Source organism: Cyphomyrmex costatus, unplaced genomic scaffold (genome assembly GCF_001594065.2).
Source record: "Cyphomyrmex costatus isolate MS0001 unplaced genomic scaffold, Ccosl1.0 scaffold344, whole genome shotgun sequence".
In the NCBI taxonomy this organism is placed as follows: Eukaryota; Metazoa; Arthropoda; class Insecta; order Hymenoptera; family Formicidae; genus Cyphomyrmex; species Cyphomyrmex costatus.
In genome coordinates this window covers 1,055,372-1,077,822 of record NW_017277600.1, presented here as the reverse complement: position 1 = coordinate 1,077,822, position 22,451 = coordinate 1,055,372, and the positions used below count along the sequence as shown (strand labels likewise).

The following is a 22,451-nucleotide window of genomic DNA, read 5'->3' as shown; positions in this document are numbered from 1 at the left end:
GATTGCTATTCCTACCGTTAATCATCATTAATGTTGCATTAAAATTATACACTAATTTCTAACACACATACCTCTCTCACACGTATCTATGAATACTTGTACCTACCAATTGTATCCCGCGAAAGTTCTCTATGTTCGAAAAACTAAAATCTATAGCAAGATATTTTAAAATATATTTACATATTTTTATTCTTTGAATTAGACCTGATCCTATTTCCAAAGAGTGATATAAACGGTTCAATCTTTATATACGTATAATATATTATTGCAATTTTGTAAATGCGAAATTCTACAGTAATCCTCTATCGATCTCGAGAAACATTTATTTTTTCCCTTTTTTTCCTTTTTATTATAAACAAAAATGAAATATTATCTTCTCTACAAACTAACTCCGGCATTGGATCGAGATTTCGTTATATCTTGGTGTGTAAACGACACGATCAATTTTTTTTTTTTACTTGAATTCAAACTTCTTCTAGTCCAGAGGATTGCATGGCACATTCAGATTTCGTTTCGTCGGGGATTCATAATTCGTTATAAGAATCACGCCGATATTCCCCGACGTTTCGCGCATTTACGGATTTCGATTTTGCGTAGATGCGTATTCTCTGACGATGAACAGCTCGATCCGTCGTGATTGCGACGTTAATTAACGTGTAATTGATATCCCATGGTTTGCTGCTCATGCGAGGATTTACGACGTCTGTCCTCCTTCATCCTTATCGCTTTAACTGCACTCGCGTAGTTGTTCCGCGCGGCAAACACTTGCTTGCTCTATTATCTTAAATTATTTTTCTCGGCCTCGTTCGCGGGGAGACACTTCTCATGGCAGTCGATTTGTAATCTACACTAATCGTCCTTAATTGACGGAGTCGGTAGGCGATTGGGGCCAATCGCATACAACGATATCATCTGTAAAGTTCTCTTAATTTGTATATAATGTTATCTCGTACGAATTCACCAACGATAGACGATGATATCGTCGATTGTGACGAGGAGTAAAATGGAAATTTGTCAATGTTGGTATTGGTGTGTGTGTGTGTGTGTGTGTGTGTGTGTGTGTGTGTGTGTGTGTGTGTGTGTGTGTGTGTGTGTGTGTGTGTGTGTGTGCGTGCGTGCGTGTGTGTGTGTGTGTATGTGTGTAGACCTGTGTAGATTCATCAACACTTATTTTTAAATCGCAGTAATTCTAAAGAATATTCTAAAAGAATATAATAAAAAAGATAATATTAATTATCTACATTTAAACTCTAAACCGCGATTATTCCGTCTAGGAATGGCAGTGATTGACTGAATCGTTTTTATTCTAATTATATAATATATAATATACTGAAATGTGTTCACACGTTCTGCCTATACATTCCTTAACATCACCCATACAAAACAATCAGCGTTCTCTCAAACGCATTGATCATTCAATCTTTACATGATTTGATTCGCTATTTTCCGCAGGCCGATTAAATTAATTATTGCTTTACAATTAAACGGTATATTTTGAAGTTCAAATTGTTTGTCAGTTCCAGGAATTCACGAATGTAGATCTTTTGTAAGATCTGTTCAATTCTTTTCAACTTTTTATAACTTGTCTTGGAGAATATTCGAATTTTTAACTTTGATTATATATAGATGATATATGATATATCATCTATGTGTTATTTCGATGTATTATATGGAAAGGACGGTTTTGTTGAAATATCTAACAATTTAATTAGATATAAATCTAAAAGTTTTGTTGGACGCTCAAAATAATTATGTAGAACGCTTAAACTAATTGCTAGAATGTTACAAACCTTTTGCAACATTCCTTATCACGTTTGAGATTTTTACGTAATTTATATTTTGATGGTCTCACAAAATTATTTTCAAATCTATATCTATAGGGAAATTTTTAGATACTTCAGCAAAATCGTTTTTTCTATGTACCATTGTAATAAATTCCTTCACACAAGTATTGATTTATAATTAGATCTTTTTAGTATCGTTAATTGCCGTTCTTCTTCCTCTTGTTTTCAGGAAGATTTTGATATTAATTTCCACAATCTGGTGATAGAATCTCGTTTAAAAAAAATCGTGAAAAATTGATTTAATTTCCTGGAATAATATAAAATTAAATTTTATCTAGAATCATATCGAAGCTTTGATCGAAGTAACTCATCGTGATCTTTTTCGAGATCAGTGTACGATGACGATTTCTTGTATGTACAATTTTGTCAGAATTCGGTGTATCAATCATCTTTTAATGAAAACACAGAAAACAACTCTGTTTTTTTTTTTTTTTTCAAAATGACGTCAATGTCTAGACTAATGCTTATCATTTTTATCAATGGCATCAAGTGAGTTAATTCCTCAGTTATAATGAGAAAAACACACATATAATCACTCCTGTCACTATACTTGTACGATTTCAATGACGGCGTTCAGAACAGCTGTGCTTCTTTTTCGACCGACTTCTCTTTAACGTCGAACTTGTCGGCGACTTTAATGAAGGGATCGCGATATCGCTTCTCCGCGATCGACTGTCGACCAGTGTTGAATCGGGTATCCTTGTTAAAAGGATGAGCCTTTCCAAGGTTTCCTACGCTGGCGCCTGCGCCATTGGCCTGTGAATCGGCACCGAAATCACATAGATGTCCAGCTTCTCGCCGGATGTCTTGTCGACGATCTCGTTGTAGTTGACGGAATCGTAAGATGGTGGGGCGAACAGATGATAAGGCGGCGGCGGGGTCTCCGTAACTCCGGTTGTATTTAACGTCTCAGCACGTTGCGCATAGGGCACTGTCAGAGGTCGACCGCCTCGTCGGCAGCACCACTCGGAACAGCTGACGATGAGAAAAAACGCCACCAAGCCGCCAAACGAGCCGATGTACCAGACTATCGACCATGGATCCAGTGGGTTCTGCATGTCGCCGTTGACTACAACAAAATGGGGACCTGTGAGCGAGGTGCTCGTTAATAATCAGAAATGTCTTGATTTCGCAAACTACACTCATGCGAAGGAATCACGGGGGGGACACAATTAGAGTGGCATTCATATAAAGTGGCTCCAGACGACACGGTCGGTCAATGTATGCCAACCTTACGCACATTCGCTAAATATTAGCATACATTTATATGGATAATTATGTCATATGTGTGTGTGTAATATTTACTGATGTTGGCATACATCGACCATGTCGTCTAAAGCTGCTTTAATGAGTGTCACAAGATGGAATATTCATGCAAAAATTAAAAGAAAAAGTTAAGAAAAAATTCTCTCTACGTTTTCAAGTATAAATTATTTCCAATATTTTAAAATTTAAGTATTTAAATATTAGTGGAAAATTCTTCTCTCTTAGAAAAGATTGGAAATTCTATAACGGAATTACGAGAAGATATTTTTAACATACTGTTCGTGTCAAAGCAGAAAGAAATATATTTATTATGTGCAAAAGATGTGACAACCATTTGCATTTGCGATCCACGTTACTCTTTTGTTGTCTTTTAAGATGCCATTCTCGATAGAAATACGAGACGATGAGTGCCGCATCTAAAATTAGTTTTGATACTTCGTCGTTAAGGTACTACAGTGGAATCAAAAGCATGATTATCAAGAACATTGTTTATTTTCGAAATTTACATTTGCAAATATTGTTTGTCACCATTATAGCCGGTTTTTCCTAGATATACATATATCGAAGAAACCGGCAGATGGCAATATAAAAAATTCATGTTGATTTCATGTTTCAAGTTCACACGATGTCGGAATCAGATACATATTTTCTCGCGATATGAATATATGGAAAGTTTCCTACAAAAACTACATCTTTTTTCCGATCGACGATGTGTATGTGCGCGTGTGTGTGTGTGTGTGCAAGAAAACGGATATTCTCGATCATTATTAATGCGTGATGTGTACAATGTGAACTCAGAAAAGCGATGCAAATGAAGATGAAATCTGCTACATATTTGCATAAATCCTTGGCGCGTGCAGCGCGGCGCCGTGAATTGTTTTCTGCAAGTGTGATTTTAACGGGATGGGAACTTGAGAGCTTGAGTTCAAATCTCAGTTTTTCGTATCACTTTATCCACTGAGTGACAAGATCGATTCTTTACACTGCGATTATCATCATGGACACATAATTCTTTATAGCATATTGCAAAATGTGAACAGCACAATAATATCGAAAATATCACGTAAAAATACAACTTCAATATACAATATATTATACACGTTATTTTTATTTTTCACATAACATTTTTACTCGTAATATTATTGTACTGTTAATCATAGTCCATTATTTAACTTGCCGTAGCTAAATGTTCGAAAAATTACATCACATTTTCTACTCTTTGCACAACTTTTCTATAATTATTATTACATTACATCAGTTTCTACTATTAAACATTTCATCCACTGGTATTTTCTAGTTTCTATTAATAAAAAGTTCTATCTTTTAATATTATTTGTGCAGAGGATTAAATTAACATCGAGTCATAAAAATGAAATGTTATGTCGCGCTTCATGACAGATAAACTTGAATTTGACAATTTGTCACAGGGAAATATTACAGAGGTCGAGAATATAACGAGATATTGACAGAACAAAGTAATATTTTGCTAAAATGATAATTTACGTTATCATCAATGCGTGTAAATATTCCGCAAAATGCTGATAGTTGCGATTCGAATAATGAATAATTACTATTTTTTTTTTAATGACTTTCGACCTTCGCGCAAGGTTTGACATTAATGCAGAACAGAATGAATGTAAAAAGAATATATCATGTATAAATATAAAATATGTATACGTTTTTCGATGTATTTGACTTCGAAATGTGTACCAAAATATTATATTCGAATGTGATGCACGAAAACTCGAATTGTAGCAGGAAATACTATGCTATGATCTGTAGTGACACGAGGATGGTGCGCGTTGCTATTACTATGAAGTCATTCTCGTGCACTAGTAAATATGATTCATGTTCTTACCGCTCTCTTCCGTGTCTCTTTCTTTCTCCGTGTTCTCCTCCTTCCCCCCGAATGCAATCACGTAGACTGTACCGCCGTCGACGTCGTCGTCGTCGTTGTCGTCGTCGTCGTCGTCGTCGTTGGATTTCGAGTCGACCGAGTGACGATTGTCGTTTACGCTGTGAGTTGCTTTATTGCTCTCCATTCGCCTTTCAGCACCGATGCTGTAACTCGACACCGTATGAGCTACGACAAATTATGATTACTTAATTAATTGCACTTAACTTAATGCGCATGTATTATGCTTTCTGAATATTGTTTGCGTTTTTTTTATTTCGTCTTATTAGATACAGATGTATTTATAAACGTAATTATATTTATAATTACATTATTATTTCCAATACTTGATGCAATAATAATTATTACTAAACGACCAATTTAATTAAAATATGATTATTACAATCCGATATTGAAACGGTGATATTTTATTTATATATGTACATTTATTGAAAGTTGCTTTTATTTATAAAGTTATATCTACTTATGACTCCCTTTTTTTCTATCTTTTTCTCTTGTAGTTTCTTCTTTATTTTTCTAAAAGAATTTTCGAGTGTTGGAACGCAATATAGGTATTTGCCGTTATCTGGCAGTTTTAGTACATTGCATTCCTGAGCAAAATGCAACTTCACGCGTATATCATATCGTGCAAAATCTCAGGGCTAAAGATGTTAACACCGAATAAACAACTCCGCCTGTCGCTCGTTAACCTGCATCAAGGTACTTCATGTGCCGTTTGTTACGAGGCGTAGGCCGTGAAGTCGATATACATTGAAGACGATGCGGTGTCGGCAGTTTCGATTGCGTTGTCGGCGCCAGTCTTATTCCGTCTTGTTAGCAAATGCGTATCTTTTATCGCGAATACGAATGACAGCGGGGGAATTGACTCGCGGAAACAGATGCACCTGATAATTAACGAGTCAGCGATGTCGCTGGCTATATTGTTTGAAAAGTTGTCTCGGAGTAATGAACATTGCGCTGGCGATTTTGTAGCAGACGAGCGAACTTCTCATAACAAGTTTCTTTAAATGTCAGCCGAGAGACACGTATACAGTTTGACCATCGAACAAATCCGATTGGTATAATAAAGATCTTCAATCTCCATGCAATCTTCTAAATGGTTCCCCTTCGTAAGTAACGAGATTAGTACGCAATGTATGGTTAGCGTGTTCGAGAGCTATTTCTGCCTATCGGGATTAAATAGTTAACTTCGTTCGCGGTAAGTTAAATCCACTCTTGAGGAGTCATGTTAGTATTAATTACCGTGAAGTATCTTCAATCATGAACGACCCGGAAGGAAAGTTTCGCGAATTTAAACTTTACAAACCTTCAATTTTTATTCTACCTGTATATATAACAGCATTCATTTCTTTTAAAACATATAAAAAAGGAATTGTGAATTAAAAAAATGGTTTAATAAGGTCTGAATATAACTTCGCTAATTTAATTTGTGTTTATGCTAATGGTTAAATATTTTTATTGTTATCATCTTTTAATAAATAAATAAATGAAACAGTTTTCTCCGTGTTTTTCTCTTGAATTGTACATATGAAGAACATTTTACCGCCGCTTTGTGCTATTTTTAGCTTATTGTTAGGCGTTGCAAAGTGGTAAAGCGTGAAATCGATCGAAGCTCGAGCTTTCCTTTTTAAAGAGAAAGAGGAAGAGAAAGAGAAGGGGAAGGGGGAGAGAAAGAAAGAATGCCGATATTGTTACAATTTCTTAAAGCAAGGCGTGGCTGATGTCTTTTAGTTCTTCCAGAATCTCACGTCCCTACTCTGACATGATTATCCGCAATATCCGCTACTTACAATTAGCAACATCGATTAGATTTTGCTTTGATTTTATGGACAAAGTTAGACTTGTGTAAGAACGTATAACGAACAGCATTTATTGTTAAGTCGCTTTCATGCTAAGTGCAAATCCGATTTAATAGATTATAATTTGCTGTAATTGGCTATTTAATACACTATAATTTTCTAATTGGCTATGAATATTTTAGCATATTGGGACTCGTATTAATAATTTCATTGTCAAACATTCATTAAACGTTCGAACCAATATCAAGTTTATATGTATTAAATATTCATAATCGAAAGGATAAAAAATACCGTTCTAATAAATAATTATTTTTATAGTTTAATATCTGTTTTCATTAATAAAAAGGACACTGAGTATTAAGAGATAGAGCATTAAACAAGAATTTGACAGATCAGATTAAAATTTAGCTTCTCAGATTTTTATCTTTATGTTTATAGTACACAATTTGACAGATATTTTTAAAGCATAAAAGACACAGGAGAGATGCTCGATTTATAATACTACCGGAGATGAACAGGTCTCTGTAAATATGTTCGTTTTTCGTCTGTTGATCCATATATATAGGTCATCATCGAAGGTCGCGTGTAATTAAAGGCGAACTCATGAGAGACAAACAGTGTGAGAGAGAGAGAGAGAGAGAGAGAGAGAGAGAGAGAGAGAGAGAGAGAGGTGGAAGAGGGGGAGGAGGAGCACTTCGTGACACTTGTAAATAATATATCCATTATTTCCTGTTAAATCATCGGAATCTGAGTCGAGCCCACGTTTCGCAGATCACATACGCTTTTCTGTTAAAGAGAAACGATTACGAAAACAAATTCCTACTGCAGTTAAGATACATGTGGCAATTTAAGTCGTGATAGATGAAAATGTCGATTTTTACGTGCGATTAATGTAATCGCTAACAATATAAACAACTGTACACACACATACATATATATACATGTATGAAAGATCTCGAATACTATCTGGCTTTGTTCGCGATTTACAATTGTCGGGACATCGTACGCGCATATGGCAAACGGTATCATTAGCGTCGTTACGATATTATGCGACGGGCGTTGCATTTACGTAACGGTTTTCTCTCTCTCTCTCTCTCTCTCTCGTTCTTTCTTATTCGCAATCGCGAGTCATGTTCCAAGCGATCAATGTTCAAATGTTCGAACGCAACGCGGTCGGCTACGCCCAAAATGTAAATCTTTTGCCTATGACCAATGACCGGTGAAACTCGCAAGGTTACGTTATTTACGACGTGAGGTTTTATTCTGAGCACATACAGTTTTGTCACATGTTGCAACTCAATCTGTCGGCGCTTGGTAGTATTGTTGATAGTCTCTGTCCACTGGGACAACAATCGCATGATTCCTTTCTGCTAATCTGTCGTAATACAAAATACAACCCATTCTGAGAAAGAGACGCATTCGGAAAGAGACACTGCTACATTGTTATTTATGCTTGACAGAGTACTTAAGGCTCGTTAACTCATTTCTGTACATCCCCTGACGTCTATACTCTAAATGGAGTTCAAGACCGATTTTCTGCATACTTATTTTTATCTTGAAAATATCTGCCATTAAATGTTATAAATACACCGTTCACATTTTTTGTATAAAAAATGTTAATTTCGACATTTTTGCATGCTCGGAAAGTCCACTATACGTTTTTAAGTTAAAACTACCATTTTACTTTTAACTGTGTACATGTAAAAGATTTTATTTTAGCTAATCGAATTTATATTTCATCACATAAATGAGAGAGAGAAAGAGAGAGAGAAAATAATTACTAGAAGCGTCACGTGTTGACATTACTGCGGCATATTTATTGTATCATTGTTAAGAAACATCGTATATATACTTTATGTCACTTCGCACTGATAAACTCTTCACGCAAACTTTTGAACTTTGCAACGGAAGTCTGCTTAAAGTCTTCGCGTTCAAGCATCTCCTCGTGAAAACGTCTCCTTCTGTCGCGAGGATGTTTGTAAAGTTTTACCTGACGCAAGTACGGTACTGTAGTACATCGTGGTTATGGAGACATCAGGTTGATCGAAATATTTGTGAAACTCCAGGCAGCAAGTAAATCGAGATAAATTGCCAACAGTAGCAATGAGTAATATTTCATGATATTTTCCGGAAATTTCGTGAAAATTATAAGAATCAAGTATGATAAGAAATAAAGCATGTTTTATATTACTTATCTATGTCTTCAATTTTTTTTCTTTTTTCATGATCAGATTATAATGTGATTGTCTTCTTACAATATTTGAATTAAAAATTTTTCGAGATTACTTTCTTTTTATTTATTTTTGTTATTGTAAGGTCGTTATTCCGGTATATATCGACAGGTTTAGAAAATATTAAATTGATAAATATTTTCAATTATATCGCAGTAGTCGGATATCATATCTTTCTTTCATCTCTTGTAAAATATATATTGCGTGATGAAATATTCTTTATGCATCTACGTACGTGCGTTATCGTAACGTGGAAAGATACACACGTGTAAACATAGCTCAAAAGCGAGGTTTGATATGATATACATTTTAATGATCGCATAAATCCGACGGTATCATTCACTGTGACGTATTGTTAATTCATGAAACTTTCGCTAGACGCATGCACTCATTCGTTGATCACTATGCAATTCATTAATGTTAATTATTGTAATTATTTCTTTTCAAAGCGGTGTAAACATTTCACTTTAAAATGAAACAAGATTATAAACTGACCTTAACGTCGATTTTTAAGATATTTATAAATCCGAATTTCATATTTTTTTCTCAAATACGTAAACATCTCATTTATTAATATATTGCTGCGTAAGTTTTATTTGTGTCGATACGAAGATGCAAGTTAAAATATCTTGTATCAAAATCCAGTATATCGTCACCGTTATTTACGAAATAAATTTTCATTTTTTATATCTTTATCGAATACTGTCCTTGTTATTCATATATGTAGCATACAATTTTTCCAATCATCGACGAGTGCGAACGCTTTTAAGCCTTAATCGCACTACAGGTTGCCGATTATGGTTGCCGGTTGTCGGTTCTATTTTAGCCAATCATGTTATAGCGAGTGGTTAGCTGTAACGTGATTGGAGAAAATAGAACCGACAACCGGCAACCGTAATCGGCAATCTGTATGTAATTATGGCTTTATGGTACCTTCACGACGTGCTGTGCAAACGAGTTTTTGCTTCGTTTTACGCATGGTTTTTATCGACTGCGGAAAAATTCGAAAAGCAATATCTTATCTGTATCGTATTTTTTAACAGCTATTTCATATTTATACTACATGTTTCGAGTTCTGTTGTCGTTCGGGAGACAATAGGAAATACAATACTTCGTTTTTCTTTACATCGTATAGATAACGTTTGTATTAGAAGTTTCTTACAATTAGAACTGATAAGATTTCTATATAGCTATTTAAAGCAACTATTGGATAAAGCTTACGCAGCAATCTAATATACGAAACTTACATATGCATTTTATTGTATTTTAATGATATATGTACATAAGCAATGTAAAATAATTACAGGTGACACAACGTGGCTGCTGCATGGTTCACGTCATAGGAGTTCGCAATGGAGCCACAATTCCGATCGTCGGTGAAAATCGTTATCTCATTTCCCGCGTTTCTCATGGAATTAATCACGCGTGTGACTATCGTGAGTGCCGATTCAAATATCGTGTGATTATCAATTGATCATCAGTTCGATATCGCGTGTTTAAAACGAAAATGCAAAAGAAAAGTCTTGGGAGTGCAGTCTTGAAGTATTGGACGATATTATTTATCGCGTTTGTTAAATATCGGGTTATGCAATAATTAGAACTAATTATTTCAACCAATTTGTGCTTGTGTTACGACTTTTGGTAAAAGTAGAAGGTTGTTGGAAACTACGAAGGCTGACGTCGATGGAGCAACACATGGAATGCATTAGGTAAGTCAAATTATTTGTCATATTTGCATTCACAAACTTGTTAACTAGAAAAGTCGCTTTGGAATTGTATTTTTGTGTAAAAAAAAAAAAATAACGACACTTTTAAAAAGATTCCTTGTAACAATCGAAGATGGTCTGGAATAGCAATATAAAATTCCGTAATATTAAATATTTTGATATTCCAAATTGATAACACTAACTAACTATATCATCAGAATTGATTAGTAATGCATGGGTCTTATTGTGATAGGATTGAACAAATACATTCCTATAGGAACTTTGATCGTAATTCATTATTTTATCAAGTAATAAATAAACGGTATTGGTTCAATTAATTGCGGACGTACATGTGCATGCGTTTCGTGCGTTTCTCAAAGCTACTTTAATTTCGATGGCACCATCGTGATAACATTGTTTGCTCTATCAACAATTATAACCGGCGCTTTTACGTAACAACTGAATAAATGGAATCGACGCTTCGATAATCGACCATGTCTGCGTCTGTTGCCGCGTTAAAATGTGGTTAAACAATTTCAATGTACGTTCGCGCAAAAAGAGTGTAAAAAGGCAAGAGAAAATAAGCGAAAAATAAGGCCGCGTGTGCAGGTGCTATGCGTAATTGTTTCCTAATAGGTAATCAAATCAACAGTACGTGATGGTGTAAACAAGTGACGTAATCATCGAGATACGTCGGTGAAAAACAAACCGATCATGCTCACGAAATCATGCCAACGTATATAACACGAGATTTGGATTTCCCTTCGGTTTCTTTGCAGAGTGTGCGACCTTCGATCGGGAGCCTCTCTTACGGCCTTCGGGAGTATCGTTCGCGTTCAAGTTAGTTTTTTACAGTCTCTCAGCTTCTACTTGCCCTTCTCGCCCGCACTAACTCACGTTCCTGCTTCATGTCTGAATACTTCACATGTCTTTGTCTTGTTAAGAGGCTGAGTCTAACTAAAAATCGAGGCCCGATAAAATGACCGATATGTATACAAGTGTATCGATTGATATTGAGTAATTATTAACGACGTTGTTCCAAATTTAATGCCTCTTAAGATGCGATCAATAAAGTAGATGTATTTTTGTTATCGCTGCGATATATCGATATTTATAAAAGGAATTCCCTTTCCAGTGTGGTATTGTCATCTATAGTATTTTTACATTAGACTTAATTAAATCACAATATACAGAAGTATATTTGGATATAGAGAACTTTGTTATTTTATTTCACGTGTACCACTGATAAGAACAAAGTTAAGTTTTTGAAAGGGCGAACCTTTTATTGCACTCACTGACAGAAAAGTTTTCACAGTAGTGTAACCAATAAAATGTTACGCTGAGTGCTGCTTCGTGATTCTACTTAATGACTCAATCGCGGTAGTTTTCCGAAATAGACGTAGAAACGCGCCTAATTGTACTTGAAGAGTACAATTATATCCGAAGAATTGCGAAATTATCCGGAACTTTACCCGCCCAGGAAGTTTTCGTACTCGACAACTGTACTTTTGTGACCAAGTCCGGCGAGTCTTCTTGGCGTCGCTTCAAGTTCCGTGATCACCGTGTATTATTATCGAGAGTATTGTTAGGCAGGTTTAAGAGGGTACTAAGAGCATTGTCAGCGAAGACGTGTCGACGAGTACCGTCATTTTTTCAGGAGAAAATGCTGGACTTTACTTTTTTTTATCTTCTCTTCCAGTCAGCTCTTGTCTAGATATAGTTTTAAAGTAGAGTGCTTTATTGAAGTATAATATTCCAAAATCAAGTATGTGTAAGACCTCATATGACATCATCTAGGCAGATATTGTATATAAATCGCAATATTGAAATCTAACTCTCCAAACAGCACGACATTTGTAATGTATACGTCAAGATAAATTCCAGCATTTACAATAGTTGCTTATCAATGTCAAATGATAAAAATATCCAGTTACGAAGAAGGAACAATTTCTGATTAAAAATGAACGAACTAGAAGATTCTGATTATATCAATAAGAATTCTGGTTATTTCAACTAGAATTTAATATACGTTCGCAGAAAGTTTTTTTTATTTATCTATTTTTGTAATTCCAATTAATACAACTAGACTTTTTTTTTCCAGTATTCCGTTTTTAATCTACGATCATATTATCGCGATGTTAACTTTAATAATAAATTTTCTTTTAAGTTTAGGTTAATTTTTTCTTCGGAACAAAGTAGTGAGAAGAAAATTTGTGTCCTTAAATCTATTTAAATGTAGGAAGTTTCATCGTAATTGTATGAAGCCATGAAGGATCTACAGGATGTATTCGAGGCTAGAGATAGATATAACGGTTTCCTGGTCGCTTTTGTACTATATTTAGTAACGTGAGTACTATGTGTGCAATTGTACGCTCGTATATCTGTTAACTGGGCGTCTAGACGGCTATTCGAGCGGTTGGATAAAAATTTGAAAGACATTCAGCATGATTCAAATATGTTTACAATTTATATATTAGAAAGTTTCAAGTTGACCTTTTCCTACATATATAACACAATTAATGGCAATATGTAATATTTTCGTCATAATTTATTACGATTGTCTATGTCGATACTTACTAATATTATCGCATATTAAGAGATACGCTGCTAATTCTTTTAATGTTATTAATAATATAAAATAATCTGTAGCAATAAAAACGTTTGAGAAATTCTGCTGCGATCAATCTTTTTACACAAATTGTGTCACGGTAGAAACGATCACATTCTCCGAATAGGTACTTAGAATCTCGATTATTCAAGAGTGAGGTATCGAAAAAAGTTGATATTGTGCAGACGCTATTGAATTATTACGACGTATTCTCGTTAATAAAATAACGTTTTATTACAATCTCCGCGCGCGGTTTCTCGACATTTCACGCGAAATCTAAATTTCCGTGAAGAAAATGTTGGCCACCGAATGAGATCACGAGATGAATATTAAAAGAATAGTTCATTTTATATTTATTCCAGGGTATCACTCTGGAACATCTTATTTAGGCAATAATTCTTAGTCGGATTTGTTTTAATCTAATAATGCTCACATTGCAGTTATAACGCTATCGAATGTGATACTTTTAGTCACGTGAGATCATTCTTGATTATCGATATATTAGTCAGATAAAAACACGAAGCGAGGTAGTTATTAGGGTTACGTGTCTGGTCTAGCTGCTTTATAACACAGCTATAGAGTATCCAAGATATTTCTCGTTTGAAAATGCACGGGAGGGAGGGAGAGAGAGAGAGAGAGAGGGAGGGGGGACAGAAGTTACGGGAGAATGATCGGAACTTTGGTGCCGATCGAACTTTCGTATACTGGAAGCGGATCAAGCCCGTCTGACTCCGGCAGGCAAACAGTTCGAGCGAAATTCTCGTCGACTGCGAGAACGCGTGCGAGATAAATCTGTCATTCACACAACGGCAGTATACAAAATGTACGCGCGACAGAACACACACGGTGCAATCACGGTTTTAACCGCGAGCTTCGCGATACGAGTTCTTTCGAGAACCGCCTGTGCGATTAGTGATTTTCCTATCGCGTTTGTGCGACCTTCGAATGTGAATTCGATACAAGCTATTTTGATAAGAACGTCACGCGAGAAAGAAAAAAACCGCATAAATTGAATTGAGCTAATTGAAATTTATGGAAAAAGCATTATGTATGCGTATTCCTTTCTCCAGAAATTCATCTATAGTGTAATTTATATAAAGCCCCGTGTAATGAGTAATTTAATGATTTTAAAGAGAGACCTCGAAAACTAAAATCAAGTAAAATATTTACTTGTATAAAGTTTCACAGATTGAAAAAAGTATATTTATACGTTTATTCTTACACATACACATTATATTATAATATAGTATCTTAATAGTTTTAGAATTAAATTTAAATATTTTTACAATTAAATTTTGATATAATAATTTATGTTATTATATATTATTGAAATTGTAAAAATATTTAAATTTAATTATAAAATTATTTAGATATTATATTATAATTTTATATGTGACAAGATATTATATATTGATATTAAAATTATATGTATATAAAAAATGTTAAAATATGAATCTTAAAACGTGTTGCTTAATTTTAAATTTTAATTTTATTTGATGTTCTATTCTTAGGTTATTGTGTAGTTCACGTCAGTACGAGTAATATCAAGAGTGATTTGACATAATTCTTGGAAAATCTTTCGTCCTCCTTGATGGAAGGAACTTGGCTAATATATGCATTAATACTTGCTTAAGATATGCGCTAATTGGTTATGAGAAATTAAGGTCCGACATGAGACGGATTAGACTTAGGTTAATTAATAGTGGAAGGTTGCAAACTGAAGGATTTAATTGAATTACTGAAATCTCATAATCGTATCGATTGCGTCGTGCTTTGAATAATATAATGTTATATCTATATTCGGAGTTGGATCGATTGAAACGCGGTCCAACGAACCAGACTTCTTCAAGCGTATTGATAAAATCTCCTACTATATCTTTACTTTTTTCTGTTATCTTTCATTTTGGTGTACATGAATTACTTTGGGTTGTAGGCATCATGTTTCTTCTTCGTGCTCCAATAATATAGTTATAGTTTATACACTCAGTAATCCAAGTGCAATATTCGAAGCGTTTCGAAACGGAAATGACACCAGATTTAATCCTAAATAGTTTAAGTAAGGTCCATGACCTATGAGTATTAGATCCAATAAAATATCTGACGCAATATTTATTCGCGTATTGACGTGAAGTACATAAATAGTCCAAGAATAAAAAAAACAGGTAAAATTTAAATTTAAAATTAAAAGACGCTTTAAATATAGATATTTACATTAATTTTTTTATTATATATGTATATATACATATATTATAGGATAATATTAGATAATAAAAATATTTTTTCATAGAAAAATATTTTATTATCTATATAATTTTTTGAATTAACAGAATTTTATCTATATTTATGTACATATTATATTTTAATTTAGAAACTTATATAGAAATTAATCGAATATTTTTTTAATAAAAAATACTTTTGTCATCTTGTATTATCACTTTTTTGAGACAGTCATGATTAACGTGATCTTGTTAGAGCGCTGTTTCCTCGTATTCTTTCTTGAAAATCTAAGAAAAATATTTAAATTATGTTTACGATTAATTTCAAGCGAAGTACGTAGTGCTGCTTGAAGTCATTTGCGGGTTTTAACAATTTAATTAAATACGATCACGCGATCGATAGGCAATTCACGTAGTACTTCTGCTGCAGGTGTCGACACTCGAAACAAGCTATTACCAAAAGTAACCGACGATTTTGCAAATATACTTATACGTCTTTTTGATGGATATATTAGAATACCAAAAAAAAAAATGGAATATATTCATTCCATCACAATTACAATTATCATTAATGCATAAATTCACTGAAAGCATCGTAACTTCCGGCGAGAAAAACTTATACAATGAATCATAGGATCCCGTGTTCGTTCCGTCGATTCCGAGATACATTATTATGAGATAAATGAGTCATAAAACTTCGTCAAAACGCATACCTGGTAAGGGCGCGCTGAGGAAGGCCTGGTTGCTCGCCACAAGGAACGAAACGATAACAAAGAGGCACCACGCAAGAACGATCATTCTGGTGATGAAAATGATCGTGGAGCAGCACCAAGACGTTCCGTTCAATTGGCTGCTCGACTGATCTGTGCACCACGTTGATGTTCACGCGGTTGTTTTCGCAGACGTGAGCGCGGTACACGTGATGTTTATTGCACACACACGACAAACATGGAAGAAATAAAGAAAAGAAAGAAAGGAAGAGAAAGAGGGCTTCTAGTTCAAACACGTTTTTCCACTCTCTTTCTCTCGTGCACAAGACACGCCGCGCGGACGACTCGGCTACGCCGACTTCTCCGACCAGTTAGCCAGCAGTGAACTGCTCGTGTTCCTGCCTCGGGTATCGTAATATACATAAAGTCGCCAGATAAGCCACGGCTGACACCCCACCACGGACGCGCTTCGTCGTGGGACGGCCCGTTCCTGCTCGCTCTCTGGTGCGCGCCGCTAAAGAGAGCTTGAAATCCTCGCCTCTCGATGTGAAGTACAACGTGGTCCCGCTCGTCTCTTCTTCCATCCTTCTCCAGCCTTCTGTAGGACGATAGCTGTCACGGCGCTTGTAATTCTTCATCGTGACTGTGTAATTCGTCATTGTGATTACAATTAGCATTACTCATACACCTTCGTTGATTAATATATTCCGGTTAACGCAGCATTTATTTAAATAGATAACGTTAACATAATTTTAAGTTGTTCATTTTCGAATTGAATCTCAGTTTTCATAAATTTTGATGTAGTATCTTTCATTTATCTAGATTCTTAAAGTGCAGCGTTTATTTTTCTTCTTTTTTGAAATGTAAAACGTGCAAAGTAAGGAGTGGTCTGTTGAAGGCCACATGTAAGTTCAAATATATACGAATGGCGTAGGGATGTTCACTTAGTAGATCTCTCGTTGATAGTCGCCAAGTGATAATTGGCATGTAGATCGTCAAATGATGAAAAAGGACTAGATTGACAATTTCTGATTGTATCACAAAAAGTCGCACAATCTCTCAGTCACGCTACGAAAATATTAACACTGCCAGTTTGTTAAGGTCATTTAATAATCAAAAATCGATGAAATGATTCGAAGTCTTCTCGTCACTTCACACAATACGGTTGCTACATGCTTTCGCGCTCGCTGATCCCGCCGAACTGGACGTCAGATTTTCAAGGGAACGTGGAGACGTGGTTCGATCTTTTAAAGCATCGAACGTGCGAACGTCATCCTAAATCCTCTTTCTCCAGCTTACCGACGTTTCTATAAGCCTGCTCTCACACATTCATAAATGCACTTGCTCTTCGAGAAGCTGCGTGATAGATATCGTCATATTTTTTATAGTATCACCATAAGATTGAAAAAATATTCATGAAGAATAAAAATAATTAATGGAAAAGGGCTACGAGCTAAAAATTCGTTAAGATGAAATTGTTAGTAAATAAAAATTGTCATTTAGTTAAAAATACATAGTTTAATTAGACAACAAACGTTTCGACCTCTATTAACAGTTATTAATGTTATACAAAAGATCGCAAGTTGTTAACAAACGTTTCGACTTCTATTAACAGTTGTTAACAACTTGCGATCTTTTGTAACATTCATAATGACCTAATAGAGGTCGAAACGTTTGTTGTCTAATTAAACTATTTTAACTAAATGACAATTTTTATTTACTATAACAATTTTATATTTTAACCAATTTTTGGCTCGTAGCCCTTTTCCTTTAATTATCATCAAGAATAATTCACAAGTCACGTTTTCAGTTTACGGCTATACTTATACGGAGTTCGTATACGAAAGATAACAAATATAATACTTATAATTTTATTAGCGGAACTATAAATATTTGCCTTTTTCTCTTTTGCGAACATCTGAAATAGTGGAAAGATATTTAGAAATTTACGCGGTAATTATATAACAACTTTAACAAAAGTTTCGTACATGCTGCTTCAGTACAAAAATAATAAGAATTCTAAATTCTTACTAACGTAATAAAACAAAGTCATTAGTTGATAGTAATGTTGCATTTTCCGAGAGAAGTTGTGCAATATTTGTTTCGTTGAAAATGAACAATGAAAATGTACGTAAATTATAGATATGTATTATAGTTTCTAAATAAGATTTGGCACATGTTTTAACGATAAAACGTAATGCATTGGAGAAATAATGATTAATTAGAATCATATGATGTTCCCGGTGATAAGAAGATCATTCAATCGCGATAATGAAAAAAATTTATTTTTCATGAAATGATAGATACTGCAGGAACTCCATAAACTGAAAATCCGGTGCGTCAGTTTTCCTTGGAAGAAATCACCGTAATAATTGATCTATACGTATATTACCTTACACTTGCATTATCTTATGTGCCACGTCATCCATGTAGATATAGCTATAATGAAAAAATGAGAAACTGATTTGCGACCATGTATTTTTACCACTTTTGAAACACTTTCTGCCAGTAATCGTGCTAATCCGGCCGCGAACGATCGTGACAATCGACTAAAAATATCAATATGATATTGATACGTGCAATATTCTTCTATATCATCGTCCATCCACGCGATAAGATCCGCAAACAATTTTTTCTGCCGTGGCCTTAAAATCGGAGTAACAGACCTTGATGTGCGATATCATAAGTGAAATCTTATTTGTTATTCTAGAATTCATTGTTCAGGTCACCGCCCTGCGATATCTGAGACACAACAAGACGTGAGGTACGCGAGATGAATGTAAAAGAAATTAAATCAATTCTACATATGATATTGATACATTCTTATATCTCTTTTTTCTCTTTTAGAGTTTAGTTTATTTTTTTTTATCTTATTTTTTTACCTGATTAATTTGTGTCTTTGAAAAGATTTATTTCAATATTCTGATATCTTTATAACTACATCGATCGGAAACGCATACATTTTCCATTAAATAGACCTTGACGATTAATGCACATCTTCATTGTTGCGGCTCTTATGTCATTGTTGTCTTACTTGTGATGTCATCGCTGATCTAATGCCATGGCCAAGACCCGTTGAATACGAGTTGCAAGAAGAAGATTGATAGGATGTTTGTGTTTTAGAGAATGTATCGGAAGAACGGAAGATTTGAATCCGTAGAAATCTAAATCTGAACAGAGCGTCGCGTAAATAAAAAAAAAACAGGCATTAATCACCTTTTAATTAATAACAGACAGTAGACGTTTTTATTTGTTGTCAAAGACAAACTTGAAAAACATACCGTAAAAAATATAATATATTGTATCAAGAATTATACGACTAAATGGCTTAATATAGATAATATTTGCGTCGCTATAGTCGTCGTTTCGTCTCTGTACTCTCGATCATTTTTCTTCAAACTTTAACGAATGTCATACCGGATCAGTATATCATTCACGCATGATCGCAACCAAATCATCAATCGTATCACGTGCTTCTTATATTCTTATAACAAAATGCAATCGACAGTCGTTAAGATATATAAAGAGGAATTCATCTTAATAAACTTTACTGCTAGACGAATTTTAGTCTTTTTTATTTTTGTTTTCAAATTTTTATATTTTTTTCATAGTTCTCAAGGTTTTTATGTTCCAACAAATTTTCTTCAACTAACTTTAAAGGTAGTTAAAAGGCTAGCATATGTTCTTAATGTTGATGTATTGTAGCACATAAAAAATAAGTTTTAAATTAATTGTATAACTTTTTATTGACTAAAGTTCGTGACAACACAAGTTTGTTTATGTGAGAGAGAAGCCATCGTTTTCCTTCAATTTGCGAATTGCTCAATTATAATATCACATATATTTATCATTTATTACTTATCGTTAATTTAAAATAAAGAAAAATTAAGTAGTCACACTTTACACAAATTTATCGCAAGACAGGTTCTATGTATATAAAAAACGATATTTCTGTCATCAAATAAGTAATGAAGATGGAAATTAAGTCATTGAATTAAATTATTGACTCTACGTTAGGTTATTTATCGCGATGAAACTTTGATCCGACGTTATTTGAATTTTTGTTTCTCCAAGTTGCATTTAGTCGTCCGCAAATTCAAACGTCACCGCATGCTGGCAAATCACTGCCACGAATTAGCATAATCTTCTCGTCTGCGTGTATATACAGTTGCGCCCGTACGCGCTAATTCCTACCCAAGTATTTCCGTTACAAGTAAAGCCGGGGAGTTAACGTTTCATATACCTTATCTCAACACCAGAAACGCACATTTGCCTGGCTAAAATAAGCCGCGGCACATAATACACAGTAAACAACGTATTCTTGTATGTAATAACAATTTGTGGAACTGCGTGTACAAGCGTGTGCGTCAAGCCAACGCATTGTCTATGCAGTTCCATGTGCAGCACTATTTTCAGTTTATGATACGCAGCTACTTGTTGCTATTCCCAGCAGGCAACGAATGGATTGACATATATTATTGCTTACGCATACAGCACGAGGCATGCATCATTAAATTGATTCTTCTAAGCTTTATCGATTTGTTGACGGGAAGAAGTCTCCGCTAAATTTCCAACGTGTTGTATTATAAAATCGACTGCAAAAAATATCTTTTCTCGATAACGAAAATTCATTTTTTAAACTAAACAGATAATTCATGTAAATTTCCGTTTAGATTTTTATATTTAGAACAATATTTTGCCAACATTGAGAATGACTCGATCGATGTCGAAATGTCTGGTATTGTTAATTTAAATATATTTTCTTTGTTTTCTTTTATTATTGTAATAATTTTATTTTTGGCTCGCTGCCCATTATATTATCTTTTTTTAAATATATTTTCTCTTTATATTTCATTTTTTATATTCTTATGATAAATTAATGGATTTCACTCTAAAGTAATGATCGAATAATGGAATCCTTTTTGTTAATCGTGTTGCTATATCAAAAAGAAAAGATTCAAAGTTATTTTTTTAAATTTCAACTATCTGGGAGACCAAGAAAAATATATCAGAGTCGTATAATGGCACACGATCAATGGACTTCTTCTTTCTCTCTCTCTCTAAGACTCTTCTTCTTCATTCTTTCATAATTCTTCCCTCTTTTACGAGGTATTACGTGAGTGTCACGCGTCAAGACTAACTTATGTGATACTTGACACAAAACTTCTGGCGGTAACGAGCTACCTGGAACGAGACTAACAAGCATCTCACATTTCTGTGATGAATCTCGTGGTGTTAACGTAGTGAGCGATACATCCGCGATGACTCATCACGATTTTTCAGTATCATCCGCTGCGATGACGGGGAATTTCGGACAGCGCGTAAAAACGCTCCTCATCGCTGCTCAGTCTCGATTATGGACTGTCAGATGTAATTCGCAGTGTCGATGTAAAAAAAGGAGACAACGTATTGACGTGCCGGCCGCGGCGCAGCGTATCACCGGACTAACGATACACGCAGATTACATAAGAATTCATTAAACGGATGTCGAAGCGCAATTAATCTCTTATTATTATTTTTTCTTATTTTTTGCATTTTATATCCGTTGATTTACAAATGCAAAACGGAAATGTACCATAAGTACGAGTAGTTAACTGATGTTCGATGTCTGTCGAATTGGAATTTATTGTCGTAAGTTTTGCGTTACACAGACTGTTTGATAATCAGGTGATTAGAAAAATATTTGTATATAGTATTATAGATATATTCACTTTTTTTCTTATCTTTTAACGAAGGTTATGTTAGTGTTGACAAACGATCGAGGAGTATGAGTTTTGTAACGTAACATATTTTGCTTGTCTGTAGTTGATTCTTTCTGGACTTCAGCGATACATGGAGGAAAATTTAACGTTAATATATCGCTTCTCGTCAGGCTTATAGTTCCGCGGCTTCCTTGTCGCGCATCGGACTTATATGCTCGTTGGACCGCGGCGTTTCAGCTCTGCATCTACTGTTGTCTTATGCTAATCTGAACACCTGACATTTTCGCATTACGCAATTCTCGCGCATGATATCTAAATTCTCTCTCGCGTGCACGATGTACTGTATATTATCTCGTCTTTACCCGATCGCCAAATACGTGCCTGTCAAATAATATGCACCTGTTAAATTTGTCAGGTAATTATGTACCGCTGATATCACAATATTCTCTGTTGT

General features: G+C 34.6%; 1 protein-coding gene across 2 annotated transcripts; it reads right to left on the bottom strand.

Moving 5' to 3' along the window:
- Positions 1-1,959: 1,959 nt before the first annotated feature.
- LOC108776231 (uncharacterized) lies at positions 1,960-16,431 on the bottom strand. Of its 2 annotated transcripts, none has more exons than XM_018542773.1 (3): positions 16,299-16,431; positions 4,969-5,193; positions 1,960-2,931 (listed from the first exon to the last, which is right to left on the bottom strand). In XM_018542773.1, the coding sequence occupies exons 1-3, from the start codon at positions 16,381-16,383 to the stop codon at positions 2,576-2,578; spliced, it is 666 nt and encodes a 221-aa protein (XP_018398275.1). In that variant the 5' UTR covers positions 16,384-16,431; the 3' UTR covers positions 1,960-2,575. The 2 variants fall into 2 exon arrangements, with proteins under 2 accessions (XP_018398275.1, XP_018398276.1); XM_018542774.1 differs by having other exon boundaries at positions 1,960-2,913.
- Positions 16,432-22,451: the final 6,020 nt, after the last annotated feature.

What these genes read in the sequence shown, in the direction of transcription:
- LOC108776231 (XM_018542773.1), bottom strand. Translation starts at nt 16,383, where the DNA reads ATGATCGTTCTTGCGTGGTGCCTCTTTGTTATCGTTTCGTTCCTTGTG. An exon ending in CCTCAGCGCGCCCTTACCAG is followed by an intron (nt 5,194 to 16,298) that starts GTATGCGTTTTG and finishes AATTTGTCGTAG; the next exon opens with CTCATACGGTGTCGAGTTAC. An exon ending in AAGAGACACGGAAGAGAGCG is followed by an intron (nt 2,932 to 4,968) that starts GTAAGAACATGA and finishes CCTCGCTCACAG; the next exon opens with GTCCCCATTTTGTTGTAGTC.